This window comes from Rhinoraja longicauda, chromosome 13, assembly GCF_053455715.1.
Source record: "Rhinoraja longicauda isolate Sanriku21f chromosome 13, sRhiLon1.1, whole genome shotgun sequence".
Lineage (NCBI taxonomy): Eukaryota > Metazoa > Chordata > Chondrichthyes > Rajiformes > Arhynchobatidae > Rhinoraja > Rhinoraja longicauda.
The window spans coordinates 6,311,707-6,329,488 of NC_135965.1; the positions used below are offsets into that span (position 1 = coordinate 6,311,707).

General features: G+C 41.3%; 1 protein-coding gene across 1 annotated transcript in view; it reads right to left on the reverse strand.

The window, feature by feature from the left end:
* Nucleotides 1-17,782, reverse strand: part of LOC144599353 (uncharacterized) — a 391,192-nt gene that overhangs the window by 71,717 nt on the left and 301,693 nt on the right. The window contains exons 40-44 of the mRNA XM_078410145.1: nt 15,165-15,278; nt 13,144-13,269; nt 11,360-11,493; nt 5,363-5,533; nt 925-1,110 (exon numbers count right to left, since the gene is read on the reverse strand). Of these exons, the coding sequence (XP_078266271.1) occupies nt 925-1,110; nt 5,363-5,533; nt 11,360-11,493; nt 13,144-13,269; nt 15,165-15,278 (731 nt within the window). The remainder of the gene's footprint in view (nt 1-924; nt 1,111-5,362; nt 5,534-11,359; nt 11,494-13,143; nt 13,270-15,164; nt 15,279-17,782) is intronic.

Sequence of the window (17,782 nt, forward strand, 5' to 3'; positions counted from 1 at the left end):
CCCCTGCTGTGTCCAAGCAAGCTTAGACAGCTGGCGGTGCCAAGATGGATGGGCGGAGGTGGTGAGGAGATTTTGGAACTGTGAAAATTGTCTAGTTTAGTTTAGTGATACAGCGCGGAAACAGGTTCTTCGGCCCACCGAGTCCGCACTGACCAGTGATCCCCGCACACTAACACCATCCTGCACACGCGAGGGACAATTTACATTTATACCAAGCCAATGCCTTTGGAGTGTGGGAGGAAACCAAAGATCTTGGGGAAAACTCATGCAGGTCACGGGGAGAACATACAAACTCTGTACAAACAGCACCCGTAGTCAGGATCAAACCTGGGTCTCTGACGCTGTAAGGCAGCAACTCTACCGCTGCAGCACCGTGCCACCAAATTGATTGATTTTAAGATCTTCAAAAAGATATCTGAAACTATTAGTATAGGTTTTTCACTGGTAATATTTTTAATGATTGTTAAATAACACGCATAAATGTATTAAAAATATTCAATTAAAGAAAACCTCGCTGAGTTACTCTAGGTTTTGTTTCTATCGTCAGTTTAAACTAGAATCTGCAGTTCCTTCCTACACAGGTATGGGGGGGGGTAAATGGCCGACTCCTGCTATTATTTCTCATGTTCGAGTGTATGCTGAACAGTGATGTTTATTATTGTTACGTACCAAGATGCTGTAAAAAACTTGGTTTTGTCTCCTGTCCAAGCAAGTCAGACCATACACCAGTACAACAGGAGAAAACAGTGCAGAATATAACGTTGCAGGGGCAGAGAAAGTGCAGATAAATATGTACAAATGCCCCAACAAGTTTTGATTTTAAAACTGGGCTCTGAGCAGTTCTCCTATCTTATGGTATACCTGAGCCCGTTGAAGTTTGTTTAATTTCAGGCAGAAATGGGAATGGAATGAATAAATACATACCTCTTGATCGTCTCCATTGATATATCCAGTGAACGGAAGTATATTTTCCCAGGTGACCCTCAGTGCCCATGTAGGTTCAAAGCTCTGGATGCCAGGTTCTGATCCGTAAAGTTCATTGACTACCGTCTTAAGATTTTTCTGAAAATTCTGACTGTGAATATCTTTCCTGACTTGAAAATGAAATGCCTAAAATGTCATTGAAAATATGCTGTGGTTAGTTTACTTCTGCCATGTACATATACTGAAGTACTTTGTGAAACATGTAAAGTTGTGAACTGCATGCAAATTATTATGAGCAACAATTCGTATATGGCAAGGCAGGAATTATTTCAAATATAGAAGAGTAGAAATGTATGTTTTGGTGTAGCATGATATCTACAATAATGTAGGCAGATTGAGCTATCCTTCTGAAATTTTGTACTGGAATTTCAGAAGTGAAGTTCAATATAGGTATTACTCACTACAGGTATTACTCTATGGATTGCTGAGCTAGTTAGTTCAGGAGCCTTCTATCCTTAAGTGCTCATTTAGATGCCTCTTAAATGCTATGAGCATCTCTGCCTCTACCACTCAGGTACTTCCCACTCTCTGGTTAAAAAGTACCCCACAGATCCCCTCTACATCTCTTATCTCTTATCCGTTATCTTAAATCTATATTTGACAGTGTTCATATCTGTTTCTGAAAAACTGAAAAGTTTCCTGGAGTCAACCCCTTATAATGTTATATACCTTTTCTTAAGGCATTGGACAGGCGAGATGCAGGAGAAATGTTCCCGATGTTGAGGTAGTCCAGAACCCGAGGTCACAGTGTAAGAATAAGGGGTAGGCCATTTAGGACTGAGATGAGGAAAAACTTTTTCACCCAGATAATTGTGGATCTGTGGAATTCTGTGCCTCAGAAGACAGTGGAGGCCAATTCTCTGGATGCTTTCAAGATAGTGTTAGATAGAGTTCTTAAAGATCATGCAGTCAAGGAATATGGGGAGAAAGCAGGAACAGGGTACTGATTTTGGATGATCAGCCATGATCACATTGAATGGCGATGCTGACTCGAAGGGCTGAATGGCCTACTCCTCCAACTAGGTTTCTATGTTTCTAAGTCATGTCCACTCTTAACCACTCGAAGGAAAACAGACCCAGTCTCTGCAGTTTCTTGTGAGCTAAACCATTCCATCCTCAGCAACATCCTGGTGAATCTGCTCTGCATCCTCACTAGTACTATCGCCCCCTTCCTGTACATGCTGACCAGTACCATGCAGTGCTCCAGCCGAGGTACGGCCAATGTGTTATAACATCGCAGCATAACCTTCCATCTCTTTTATTCAATGCCTCAACTCTGCCTTCTTGCTCCAATCCCTTTGCCAAAAAAATGCCTTGTACTTTGATTCTCACCGTGCTGGTCACGTTTTTGGGGGATTTGATTTTCCTCTCTCTACTCATGTGTCTGTGGAGCTCCTCCTCTTCCCCCACACATGTGCACATAGAGCCATGGAGTGATACAGTGTGGAGACATGCCCTACAGTTCAATGCCCACACCGACCAACACGTCCCAGCTACACTAGTCCCACCTGCCCGCGTTTGGTTCATATCCCTCCAAACCTGTCTTATCCATGTACCTGTCTGACAGTTTCTTAAATGTTGGGATAGTCCCAGCCCCAACTACCTTCTCTGGCAGCTTGTTCCATACACCCAGCACCCTTTGTGTGAAGAAGTTACCCCTCAGATTCCTATTAATCTTTCCCCCTTCACCTTAAACCTATGTCCTCTGGTCCTCGATGCACCTACTCTGGGCAAGAGACTGTGCATCTACCCAACCTGTTCCTCTCATTTCTCCCTTCCCTTCACCATCATACCATGCGCCATCTAACCCCTTCTGTCCCCAAATGATCTCCAACAACGCTATAATATTGCTGGACTGTGCCAATGATGACCTTTATTAGTCCTGAGTGGATGAGCTTGAGACTCAGTTAGAAATTGACACGTATGATGTTGTGGGAATTACAGAGACATGGCTGCAAGAGGACCAGGGCTGGGAGCTGAATATTCAGGGGTATATTTCCTATCGAAAAGACAGACAGGTGGGCAGAGCGGGTGGGGTCGCTCTGTTGGTAAGGAATGATATTCAGTCCCTTGCAAGGGGTGACATAGAATCAGGAGATGTAGAATCAGTATGGATAGAGCTAAGGAATTGTAAGCGTAAAAAGACCCTAATGGGAGTTATCTACAGGCCCCCAAACAGTATCCTGGATATAGGGTGCAAGTTGAATCAAGAGTTACAATTGGCATGTCGCCAATGATATGGTGGTTATGGGAGATTTCAACATGCAGGTAGACTGGGTAAATCAGGTTGGTACTGGACCCCAAGAAAGGGAGTTTGTGGAGTGCCTCCGAGATGGATTCTTAGAGCAACTTGTACTGTAGCCTACCAGGGAGAAGGCAATTCTGAATTTAGTGTTGTGTAATGAACCAGATTTGATATGGGAACTCAAGGTAAAAGAGCCATTAGGAGGTAGTGATCATAATATGATCAGTTTTAATATACAATTTGAGAAAAGGGGAAAATCGGAAGTGCCAGTATTATAGTTGAGCAAAGGGGACTATGGAGGCATGAGGGAGGAGCTGGCCAAAGTTGACTGGAAAGAGACCCTAGCAGGGAAGACAGTGGAACAACAATGTCAGGTATTTCTGAGAATAATACAGAAGGTGCAGGATCAGTTCATTCCAAAGAAGAAGAAAGATTCTAAGGGGAGTAAAAGGTGACCGTGGCTGACAAGGGAAGTCAAGGGCAGTATAAAAATAAAAGAGAAGAAATATAACATAGCAAAGATAAGCGGGAAGCCAGAGGATTGGGAAACTTTTAAAGAGCAACAGAAGATAACTAAAAAGGCCATACGGGGCGAAAAGATGAGGTACGAAGGTAAGCTAGCCAAGAATATAAAGGAGGATAGTAAAAGCTTCTTAAGAGGAGGAAAAAAATAGTTAAGACTTGTGTGGGTCCCTTGAAGACAGAAGCAGGTGAATTTATTATGGGGAACAAGGAAATAGCAGACGAGTTGAACAGGTACTTTGGATCTGTCTTCACTAAGGAAGACACAAACAATCTCCCAGATGTACCAGTGGCTAGAGGAGATTAATGGGCAAAATTAGAGCACATGCTATTGGGGGTACTGACATGGTTAGAAAATTGGTTGGCAGACAGGAAACAAAGAGTAGGGATTAACGAGTCCTTTTCAGAATGGTAGGCAATAACTAGTGGGGTACTGCAAGGCTCGGTGCTGGGACCACAGCTATTTACAATATATATTAATGACTTAGATGAAGGGATTAAAAGTATAATTAGCAAATTTGCAGATGACACAAAGCTGGGTGGCAGTACGAACTGTGAGGAGGATGCAGGGTGACTTGGACAGGTTGTGTGATTGGGCAGATGCATGGCAGATGCAGTTTAATGTGGATAAATGTGAGGTTATCCACTGGTGGCAAGAACAGGAAGGCAGATTATTATCTGAATGGTGTCAAGTTCGGAAAAGGAGATCTAGGTGTTCATTAGTTACTGAAAGTAAGCATGCAGGTACAGCAGGCAGTGAAGAAAACTAACGGCATGTTGGCCTTAATAACAAGAGGAGTTGAGTATAGGAGCAAAGAGGTCCTTCTGCAGTTGTATAGGGCCCTAGTGAGACCGCACCTGGAGTATGTGTGCAGTTTTGGTCTCCAAATTTGAGGAAGGACATTCTTGCTATTGAGGGAGTGCAACGTAGGTTCGCGAGGTTAATTTCCAGGATGCAGGACTGTCATATGTTGAAAGACTGGAGTGACTGGGCTTGTATACACTGGAATTTAGAAGGATGAGGGGATTTTATTGAAACATATAAGATTATTAAGGGATTTGACACGCTCAAGGCAGGAAACATGTTCCCGATGTTGGGGGACACGTCCAGAACCAGGGGCCACAGTTTAAGAATAAGGGGTAGGCCATTTAGAACGGAGATGCTTTCAAGAGAGAGTTAGCTAGAGCTCAAAGATAGCACAGTCAAGGGATATGGGGAGAAGGCAGGAACAGGGTACTGATTGTGGATGATCATCCATGATCATAGTGAATGGTGGTGCTGGCTCGAAGGGCCGAATGACCAACTCCTGCCCCCATTGTCTATTGTCTATTGCCTATTCTCTATTGAGTCAACAACTAGGTGACAAAATGGATTGAAGAATTATGCAATGCCTGGTTTGTTGCAACCAAAGCTCGGTTTGAAATTTAACTTTGATGCAAAAGAATGAATCTTCCAATCCCTTTAGAGTGCAGTGTAATTTCCCAGAAAGGGAAATGTTGTAATATTGAAAACTTAAATAAGTTTTAAAACATAATCGACTTATTCGGATATCCTCAAATTGTTTTAAAAAAAGCAATTCCAGTTGAAAGGTGAAGTGTGATCTTCCTTACCTGATAGTACATACATCCTGTTCCTCTTCTCATGTCAGCATCATCCCAGAACACAGCAATCATTGATGGCGTGTTAGGCAAAAACGCACTGAATTCATAGAATGGATATGCATATATCGATCGTACATAAAAATTGTTGCGTTGAAATACAATCAGCCCGTTATCTGAAAACTGAACAAAGGCAGTTTGTTACACAATTTTGCTTCAGATGGATGAGGAGGAAAATCATTGCTTATGTTCTCTTGAGAATCATCAGTAATACTTGTGCCATGAGTAAAGACAGGAAAAGTTTAGATTGCTTGAGATGGGCAGCTAATTCCCCTCAATTGACTTTGTCACTGCACAGCCACTGGGTGTTATCCCAGTTTTTGCCACCACAGGAAAGGACAGCCATGCAAAGCACACCAGCCTATCGTGACATCAGCAATTGGACACCGCAACATCACTGAAGGCCAAATGCAGTTTTTACTTCCGAAGAGTCTGAAGAAGGGTCTTGACCTGAAACGTCACCCATTCCTTCTCTCCAGAGATGCTGCCTGTCCCGCTGAGTTACTCCAGCATTTTGTGTCTATCTGCGGCTTTTACTTGATGTCCTGCATGAGAGGAGGCTGGAAATTTCCTACCAGGTCAATTGATTGATGTGATTGATTAAAACAGGATGATGGCCAAAAAGACATCCTGTTACTTGTTCACCACAACTGGAATTTAGAAAATGGCGGCGCGCACGGGCGCAGCAGCTTTTGGATCTCTGATATGGTGTTGTTTGATTGTATGTATAGTGAATGCAGTGTGTGTAAGAACCCGTTTCCAAGCAAGATACGCCTACGTCTACAGTCAGGCGGTCTTGCTAAACATTGGACTGCGGTGCCAGACCGAAGTTACGAGCACTTTCAACCGAGCTCATGACATCCCGCAGAACATAGCGAGGCTACCGGGATCTACCTGGATTGCGGCTGTACCAGGGAGGCGGCGCAGGCGGCATTGTGAGCGCAGGAGGAAGCGCGGTTGTCGAGCGGGCCTACTAGCTCGTCTGAGGAAACAGCCACACAAGCCACCGGTACCGAGCATCTTCCTCTCCAACGCCAGATCCATCGTCCACAAAACAGACAAACTGGAGCTGCTAATCGCTGGAAACTCCAACATCTGCTAATCCTGGACGCAGCAGTACAGCTAGTGGGGCGCTCCATCCACCGGCATGACAGGAACGGTGACTCTGGTAAGAGCAGAGGAGGGGGTCTTGTGTATTTACGTACACAATGACTGGTGCACTAACAGTAACATTATATACAGCCACTGCTCTCCCGATTTGGAAGCAATGACTGTTAAGTGCAGACCCTTCTATCTGCCGCGTGAGTTCACTGTAGTACTCATCACTGCTGTTTACATACCAGCAGATGCTAACGCCAGCATAGCTCTCACCCTACTGCATGACACTGTAAACAAACAGCAACAGGCTCACCCTGAAGGAGTGCATGTCATTGCTGGGGACTTTAATAAAGCATGCTTAAGGACAGTACTCCCCAAATTTGTACAGTATGTACAGTGTGCCACCAGGGGGGAAAAACACACTGGACCATGTTTATTCCAACTTAAAGCACGCTTACAGCGCAGTACCTCTCCCACATCTGGGTCTCTCAGACCACCTCACACTGCTCCTGATCCCAGCATACATCCCACTCAGGAGGCAAACTAAGCCAGACACAAAGGTTATAAGAACCTGGTGATCGGGAGCACTCACAGAGCTTCAGGACTGCTTTGCACGCACAGAATGGTCTATATTTGAACACCAGGACCTAGAGGAATATACAGGAACTGTTCTGTCCTATATAAAAAGCTGCACTGATAATGTAACTGTTAACAAACACATCCGGGTATACCCCAACCGCAAACCCTGGATGACTAGAGTGGTACAGTGTCTTTTGAAAGCACGCAACTCTGCCTTCAAGTCTGGAGACAGAGCACAATACAGCACGGCAAGGGCTGAGCTGAGGAGGGGCATCAAAGCAGCCAAGGAGGATTACAAGAGGAAAATAGAGGACCATCTGACTCAGAACAACCCACGGCAGGTGTGGCAGGATTTACAGCAGATAACCAACTACAAGGGCAAAACATCTGTGACTCCCAGCGTGGATACATCACTGGCAGAGGAACTATATCATTTATTTGCCCGTTTTGAGACTGCAGTGCCACACACAGCCATCCTGCCCCCACCATCTACTACACCCAACACGCTCACTTTACAGGAACACCAAGTGAGACGTGTACTAAAGATGGTGAATCCAAACAAAGCAGTAGGACCTGATGGAGTACTTGGTAAAGTACTGAAAGCTTGTGCTGACCAGCTCTCAGGGGTCCTCACAAAGATCTTCAACATCTCCCTGACACAAGCCACCGTCCCATCCTGCTTAAAATTGGCTACTATTATCCCTGTCCCCAAAAAGCCTTCTGTCAGTAGTCTAAATGACTACAGACCAATAGCCCTTACATCGGTTGTTATGAAATGTTTTGAGAAACTTGTGGCACAACACATCAACGCCAACCTTCCTCCAAGCTTTGACCCTCATCAGTTTGCCTATCGAGCAAACAGATCTACAGAAGACACCATCAATACAGCCCTCTACACTGCACTGAACCACCTAGAGAGCCCGGGGACCTATGTAAGAATGCTTTTCATAGACTACAGCTCGGCATTCAATACGATCATCCCAGGCATACTAGTGGACAAGCTGTATAATAACCTGGGTTTTCCCCCATCCATCTGCGCCTGGATAAGAGACTTCCTCACAAACCGCCCACAATCTGTCAAGATCAGCCCCCACAGCTCCTCCACCATTACGCTCAGCACTGGCTCCCCGCAGGGCTGTGTGCTGAGCCCCCTCCTCTATGCTCTGTATACACACGACTGCACTCCTATTCACCCCTCCAATTCAATCATCAAATTTGCAGACGACACAACTGTGGTCGGTCTGATCACTGGAGGAGATGAGTCTGCATACAGAGACGAGGTGTGTGCTCTGTCCAAATGGTGCGAGGCAAACAACCTCGCACTGAATACCAGTAAGACAAAAGAAATGGTACTGGACTTTAGGAGACACAGAGCGGTTCCTACCCCACTTCTTATAAATGGTTAGGAAGTGGAGAGGGTCTCCACCTTCAAGTTCCTGGGGACCACCATCTCCCAGGACCTCTCCTGGACTGCAAATACTACAGCGGTAGTTAAAAAGTCACAGCAGAGACTGCACTTCTTAAGACTGCTCCGGAAAAACAAACTGAAGGAGAATCTGCTGGTGACCTTCTACTGCTCCAGCATTGAGAGCGTACTGGCATACTGCACCATTGTGTGGTATGCTGGCTGCTCAGCTGCACACCAGAAGGCCCTCCAGAAGGTTATTAAGACAGCAGAGAAAATTATCGGCCGTTCACTACCTTCTCTGAAGGACATCTCCAGCTCGCGTTGTCTAAACAGGGCCAGAAATATAATCAAGGACAGCACACACCTAGGATATGAACTGTTTGCTCTCCTGCCCTCTGGGAGGCGCTACAGGAGCCTAAGGGCCAGCACAAACCCACTTAAAAACAGTTTATTTCCCTGGGCCATAAGAACTGTGAATGGAAACACTTGACTTGATGTGACTCTCACTTTCGTCGCACTTTGTAAATATTTTCAGCATTTTAGGTGTAAAACTCATTCATTGTTTATTAGGTTTTTTATTGTTTTTTATTGATATTGGTATTTGTTGTGTTGGTTCCTATGTTTGTACGATTGTCTTTGAAAGTTTTGCACTGTCGCACTGTTTCAGATGTAGCACTTCTAATTTCGTTGTACTGTTCGTACAATGACAATAAAGGCATATTAAGATTAAGATATTAAGAATTAAATCATTATCTTTTTGTTAATCCCTGGCAATTACAGTTTTGCTGAGAATTAATTGGGCAGATGCTAAAATTATAGGCTCCATAGAAAGTAGAACAGAATGACACAGGAACAGGCCCATTGGCCCACAATGTGTGTGCCAAACATGATGCCAAGTCCAACTCTTATCTGCCAGCACATAGTCCATATCCCTCTATTCTCTTCATATGCATGTGCCTATTCAAAGGTCTGTTAAATGCCACTCTCGTATCTGCCTCTACCACCATTGTCCGCAGCGAGTCCTAGACACTCACCACCCTCATTTGCCTTAGCCTGTACATCTCCTTTAAAATTTGCCCCTCTCACGATAAAGCTATGACCTCTAGTGTTCGATAGTTCCATCCTGGGAACAAAGTTCTGACTGTCCACCCTTTCTATGCCTCTCACAATTTTATGTACTTCTATCAGGTTTCGCCTAAACCTCCATCATTCCAGACAAAACCATCCACATCTGTCCAACCGCTCCGAATCCAAGCATCATTCTAATAAACCTCCTCTGTACCAGTCCAAAGCCTCCATCTCTTTCCTGTAATTTGCGAGACCAGATTCCAACTGCGGCCTAACTGAAGTCCTATAAAACTGCATCATAATTTCCTGACTTTTATACTCAAAGCCCTCTACCAATAAAGGCAACCATACCAAATGCCTTCCTTACCACTCTGTCTACTTTTGTCGCTGCTTTCAGGGAGTTATGGACTTGGACCCCAATTCCTTCTGTACATCAATGCTGTTAAGGGTCTTGCCATTCATTGTATGTTTTCCCCTTACATTTGACCTCCCAACATCCAACACCTCAGGACTTGCTTGGATTAAAGTTCATCCGCCATTTCTCTGCCCATTTCTGTAGCTCCACTGGTAGAGCTGAGGTTCCGTTTCTGTCCCACCCAAAACTATCTCAAAGTAACATCAAAATTTAAACCTGTTGGTGTTGTATTAGATTTATGTAAGAAGGACAAAATGATGCCAAATGTATTTAGCGGATCATTGCAAAGTGATGTACCATCAAACTTTAAATTACAGACTCCAATTTGATTATGATCTTAGCATAAGCATGGGGACAACATCTACCTTCTCTCTATTTTGTCCTCTATGATCCTGATCAGTAATTGGACTGATGCTTTTAAAACGAGGTAAAATGGGGAAACCCAGTTACAATCCACTCCCCTCTTTCTCTCCTTTCACTCAAACTACCTGTCCTTTTCCAAACATTCATCAGCAGACCTTAACTCAGATGTGAATCATTTGGGAGGTTTAAGGAAATGCTGAAAGTTATGTGAAGATTTCAATACAACAGATGGAGGAAACCCTTTTCCAGTGGTGTAACCAAAGTACCGAATAGTTGCCTAAACATCAAGGAAGCAAATGAGGAAAATTATTTTTATGCATCACCACTTTCATTTAAGATGCTGAAAATATTTTTCAATATTAGCTCTAAAAGATGCCACAGATTTAAAATTGGAAAGGAGAACTTTTGCAGGGATCGACAGAAAGTAAAATATTACATTAATCTTTCATATTGCCTGTAGACTCAGGAAAGGTCAAGTGGTCTTTTTCTGTGCTGTATGATAATGTGACAAATTATACAGCAGTGGTCAGCAAATGGTCAGGAAGGAACTGCAGGTGCTGGTTTGCACCGAAGATAGACACAAAATGCTGGAGTAACTCAGCGGGCCAGGCAGCATCTCTGGAAAAGGATCTCGACCCGAATCGTCACCCATTCCTTCTATCCAGAGATGCTGCCTGACCCGCTGAGTTACTCCAGCATTTTGTGTCTATCTTCAGCAAATGGTTGCACCTTTTACCAAAATTCAGCACTCTGCAAGCAAGTACCCCTTTCAAAAACCAATAGATGGTGCTTAGGACTGGAAAATCTCTGTTGCCAAAAGCAAGGTTTGAAGCAGTAAGGTTTTCTGAGCCCCGTGCTTTGTGCTAATCATATCTATATCCTTGTGTTGCACATATGAATCTGTGCATAAAATAAATAGATGCAGTGAGGTGAGTTTTAAATAAGCATTTAAATAAGCAAACGAGTGTTCAGTTTGTATTATAAAATTGGCTATTGAAAATAAAAATCTTCAACTTACATATAATCTGTAATAAAAGACATTATCAAATGGAAAGCCATTTGGGATATTGATGATTGGAGAATTAACGTCCAATGCCTTTCTGTTGATTTTTGTATCTCCAAATGATTTTCCGTAATCAAATAGTCGTTTCTCTGTTTCAAGAAAAATTGAATGTAATTGTCATTTAAATACAGCTGCAAGTACATACAAAAGCAATATATGGAAGACGGTGGAAATCTGAAATAAAAATAGAAACTGCAGGAACTATTCAGCAGGTCAGGCAGCATCTCCAAGGGTGTTATGGTGATCTGCTAAATATTGTCATAATTTTCTGTTTTTATTTCAAATTAATTAACATAATTAATATGAAATCACATTGAACATTAACCCTTCACAGAGTGAGACATGAAAATGCAGAACTTTCTAATTGTTTATTTCAACAAAGGCTTTGATAATTTCTTAGGAATTATAGGTAGTTACTTTGAATGCCAAGCAGAAATAGACTTTTCAGTCCTTTTTTGTGATCATCAAAAAAATTATTGCCTGTTAATTTAACTTAGTTGCACATTCTTTAATCTAATCTGAACTGAACTAAACTAAACTGGTGTTGGAAGGAACTGCAGATGCTGGTTTAAACTGAAGATAGACACAAAATGCTGGAGTAACTCAGCGGGTCAGACAGCATCTCTGGAGAAAAGGAATAGGTGACGTTTCAGGTCAAGACACTTCTTCAGAACTGAACTGAACTGAGCTGGTAATGCATTACAGCCTCTGAGTTTGCTGCAGTGATGTTGATTATGTGCAATGCACAATTGGTGCGCTTTGCAGCACTAATACTGACTTGGCAAATGGTGTTGGCTTTAAACATAAGACCAGGCCTTCACACTAGTTTATTAGTTCAAGGGCCCAAGCATCTGCACCTGCTGAGAACTAGCAGTTTGATTTGTTTTGGATAATGCGAAGAGATTGTGCATTAAGTTTACGTTTCAGTTCAATTTTGCTGTTTTATTTGAAATTGTGTAAAGGAGGCCTGAAGTTCACGACTCTCGTACACATAATGCATTTTGCATCATGTGCTTCAAATTAACAATTTCCTGCAGGCATGCCCAAAACTGGCCTGAGTTATAATTCTGACATTTCATAAATGATCTGTGAGTAAATTATATTGTCAGCGTTTCTAAATGCAATGTTATTTTAAGGATAATCATAGATCAATATATGCCGATAAAAAGGGCACATTGTTCATTCATAAATTATGGCAGAAGTTCTACTAAACCAATGAAATATCAAAATAAAAAAATAAAAAATAAATTTACACATTAATTAACTTCATTATTTTAATCAAAGCTTTACTTTACTTTTTCTCATTTGGCCATAATATTTAGGGTGCTATTTGGCACTTTAACTTCAATTTCAGGGAAACATAGAAAATAGGTGCAGGAGGAGGCCATTTGGCCCTTCGAGCCAGCACCGCCATTCAATATGATCATGGCGGATCAACCAAAATCAGTACCCTGTTCCTGCTTTCTCCCCATATCCCTATATTCAGTTAGCCCGAAGAGCTACATCTGACTCTCTCCTGAAAATATCCAGTGAATTGGCCCCACTGCCTTCTGTGGCAGAGAATTCCACTGATTCACAACTCTCTGGATGAAAAGCAGTACCAAAAGGTTAAAATTCTTTCATATATACATTTTTAGTATATAAAAATTACAATTTATCGACAAAGATTTGTAATCATAAAACAAAACCGTGAATATATTGGTTCCAATAATTAAATTAATATTGCAATGAAACTGTACCTCTGCAAATGAATCCATCACCTTCGTACCCTTCCCTGCAGGAGCAGTTGAACGATCCAAGTGTATTTGTACAGATCCCAGCACGCCGATCACAGTTGTGAGTATTTAGAGCACACTCATCCACATCTGAATTAGAACATAATGATGTTAAAAATGTAAAAATCTTATTATAAAATAATATGATTTAGGTGCTTCATTTATGAATTAATAAAAAGTTTCAAAAAGTATGATCTAAAAAATTATGCTCTATATTACAACCATTCCTAAGAAGTCCAGATGAGAGATTAAAAATTCAGAGCAATAACTTGCAATATGTCAAAGCAATAAAACTCGTGCTTTTAGGATAGAAACGTTAAAAACAAATTATCCTCCATCATAACAGTGTTTCTGGGATCTTCATGCCCTGCATTATTATTTGTGACAAGAGCACAAGTGATGCATTAGTGAGAATTACATGAAGCTATCTCCTCTCTGGAGTCCTAGAGCCACACAGCATGGGATTCACCCACTGGCCCACAGTTCCCATGTCAGCCATAAATTACCTATCTAAACAAATCCCATTTCCAGCACTCTACTCGATGTCTCTAGTCTTTTCCTCTAAATGCTGCACTATTCCTTCAGGAGGTGCACTCCAGATTTCACATCCTCTTGGTAAAAAAATCTTCCTCAAGCCCCTTCAAAATATCTTACCCCTAACGTTTACTGATGCACCTTATTTTTGGGCACCCACCCAAATGGGAAATGTTTCTCACTGCATACACTATCCAAGCTCTTCACAACTTGGTATATCTGAATCAGGTCACCCACAGCGCTCTCTCCCAGGAAAACAAACCGTTGTCTTTGATTCTCTGATAAATAAATATGACAATATTTCTTGCCAGCTTTTTCTTCAATTAAAAGATGACTTAGAAATTCATCGATTCAAAGTCCAGACCATTGAACCTAGACCACAAAATATCTGATCTGGATAGATGTAATAGATATAGAGGACACATTTCTATTTCTCCTCAGTTCCACCTCAAATATGCCAAATTTAAAATTCTGGTTCTGGATCTGGATCTTGATCTTCGACCTGTCTCTTACTTAAAAGTGGAGTTCAAGCTTTGCGCAATACAAGCAATATGAACCGACACCAAATAATTCCCAGAAACATTCACTAAAATAAATTAATAGATCTTGGAGAGAGTTAATCTCTTATTGGAGTGGCTTCAGATAATGGTGGAATATGAATTATTTTATACATTGACCAGTTTGTCGTTTGCAGAGTTTTGTTCGTACTTGGGAGAGATGATTAGTTATAGCTAAGCCAGCTGCCAATGATGTGCTGCCAATAACAGCCTCTGTTATACCAATGACCTTGTCCATCATGTTAAAGTGAAAAGAAGTTTTCAGTATTGCACTTGCATTGGTGGAGTGGAATCCAAAACATTTTTGTTGTACACCTCTATATATTCCTAACAATGGATTAGCTCTGCAGCCATTCCTATTTAAATGTGTTCAATAATTCTAAGTAGCAGTGAATATATGTACAACTGATTGCTTTAAGAAATATCAAATCTGTTGTTATATTTTGCCTTGGGTGGCAGGCACAGTGATGCAGTTGATAGACCTGCTGCCTCACAGTGTCAGAGGCCTGGATTCAAACTTCAACGTTTGCTTTGAGCTTGCATGTTTTCCCAGTGACTGTGTGGGTTTCCTCCAGGTGCTCTGGTTTCCTCCAACGTTCCAAAAATGTATGGGTTGGTAGGTTAAAATTACCATTGCGAATTATCCTGAGTGTGTCAGTAAGTTGTAGTAAGAGGGGATTGTTAATGACAATGAGGGGAGAATAAAAGTGTAAAGTTCATGTAAATGGATGGTTAATGGAGGGCAAGGAAGGGCTAATTTCCATGCTGTATCTTTCTGATTCCTTGACTATGCTTTCATTGTGATTTATGTGAGTATTACTACCATTGTATTTATGTTTAAATAATAGTAAATCTGATTTATGTAAATAAAGTAAAATATATCTTCTAACAAACCTGTTGTGCAGTCTTGACCTTTCCAATTGTCAGGACATATGCAAGTATAGTTGTTAAAGCGGTCCTGGCAGACACCTTCATTTTGGCATGGATTGCTAAGACATTTACTAATTACTGTTTTAAAATAGAAAAAAAACGTTAATCAGGTAATTGAAATATAGAAAAGGATTTATTAAATTAACAAGACAAATTATTTTAGTCAGCAATTGTTTACCAAGCAGATTTTTTTTTGATAAATTAATTCTGTACACTGCATTTTCCTCTTTGCTGTGTTCTATTGTGTTTGAGTTTGGACTGCTTGTATCTATGTATGATATATATGATCTTTTTGGATAGCATGTAAAATGAAGCCTTTCACTGTACCTGGGTATATGTGAACTTAATAAACCTAAACCTAAGCATTTGTTTAAATTCCCTTTTAATTTTTCTTTTTGCAATAATCTGCATTATTATTGCTTTGCACTATCCCAGCCTTCCGTCAGTTCTTATGGAAGGTCATTAACCTGATACATTAACTTTATTTTTCTCATCACAATAGCTAGCTGAGTGTTTTCAGTATTTTCTGTTTTAATTTCAGATTGTCAGCATCTGTGATATCTGCGATATACTTCTACATGTGGAAAATGTTGGAAACATTCAGATGTGTTCCATTCTTGTTCCTGAGATCAGCATTACTTAAAATCGGAAAGGCATTTGCATTAATGTTATTGATAATGGTCATACTCTGGAATTCATATTCAAGAGAGTAAACAAGTCAATCTGCCTTAGAAGCTGCTGCAATCAAGATTTTTTTTCACCGTACTTTGTAATGTAAATAGAAATATTGGGAATTTAGATGTAGAGAGCGAGAGAGAGAGCAAGAGACTGTTGATGTTTCAAGGCTAAGACTTTACAGAAAAACTGGTAACAGTAAAAAGATGTTGCAGGTTTAAGGATACCGAGATATTGTGAAGAGGGTGAAGAGGAAGCCTAAATGAAAGGCTTGTGAGAGCTCAAGATGGAGAAGATATTAAAGAGGAAAAGATATGATGGCAGATTGAGAAAAGGGGAGGAACAGCAGAAAGAAATTATGGATCTGGATGAGATGTAAATGTGAAAAAGCATTAGAATTATGAAGTTCTGTGCAGTTCTGATCAATACATTACATAGTCCATAGAACAGGAACAGGTCCTCCAGCCCATGATGTCCATGTCAAACATGATGCCAATTAATCTAATCCCTACTCACTGCACATGATCAATATTCCTCCATTCCCTGCAAATTCATGCCCCCATCTAAAAGCCTCTTTAATGCCACTATCACACCAGCTTTCACCACCACCCACAGCAGCAAGATCCATGTGCCTGTAACGCGGAGTAAAAAAAACTTCCCCCGCATATCTCTTTTAAACTTTCCTCCTTTTACCTTAAAGCCAAGCCTTCTCTCTTTGACATTGTCAAAAGATTCTGACTGTCCACCCTATCTAAGCCACTCATTATTTTATTTACTTTGATCAGGTCTCCCCTCTGCCTTCGACGCTACAAGAGAGAACAGTCCATATTTGTCCAATCTCTCTTTATTACTAATATTCTCTAATCCAGACTGTATCTTGGTAAACCACTTCTGCAAGCTCTTCAAAGCCTCCACATCCCTTCTGTAATGGGGTGAACAGAACCACACAGAATAATCCAAATTTGATCTGACTGAAGTTTATGAAGCAGCAACATGTGTTCATGTTTCTTATACTCATTGCCCCAATCATTGAAGGAAGTATACTGTATGTCATTTTTACATTTCACCGTGCGACATGGCGTCGTTGCAGTAGAGCTACTGCCCTACAGCACCAGAGAACAGGGTTCGATTCTGACTATGGGTGCTTGTCTGTGCAGAGTTTGTACATTCTTCCCGTGACCTGCATGGGTTTCCTCCGAGATCTTCGGATTCCTCCCACAGTCCAAAGACGTACAGGTTTGTAGGTGAATTGGCTTGGTATAAATGTAAAAGTGTCGCCAGTGAGTGTAGGATAGTGTCAGTGTGCAGGGATCGTTGGTTGGTGTGGACTCGGCTTAAATCAGTTTTCATTTGTGCAATTTATTAATCAATTGCACAATATTTATTCAATTAAAAATATATATTGAAACAGATCTGCAAAAACCACTGTTCCGATGTACATGTTTGTAATCAATGCTATTTTGGACACCTTTCTCAAGAGGAGCAACAAGGTGAGGGAATGTTAAATGTTGGCTCTCATCACAGCTCCCCTTATTGTACTACCATGTTTACCCTGCTTCAAGCACAAAAGTGTTATTGCAGATCAAGTATGAAGGGATACTCAGAATGGTCCTAAAGGAGAGAAATCTTGGATATCATTGTTTTTTAAGAAGTCCTCTCCTTCAGTGTCCATTGGATATAAGTCAGTGCGTCAGAGAACTCCTTTAATTCCTAGAATATTAGAGGCAATGAGTTGTGAGCTCTACTTACAGGATTATCACATTCCCCATTGCAGCTAATTGTTTGAATGCACCAAACAGTCATCTACATTGTGGAAATAGTACTTTGTACATCATGGTTTGAGTTAATAGCAACAAAATCAGATGACTTAGATCATGCTAGAATTGGCAAAAGATCTTTTAGGAGAC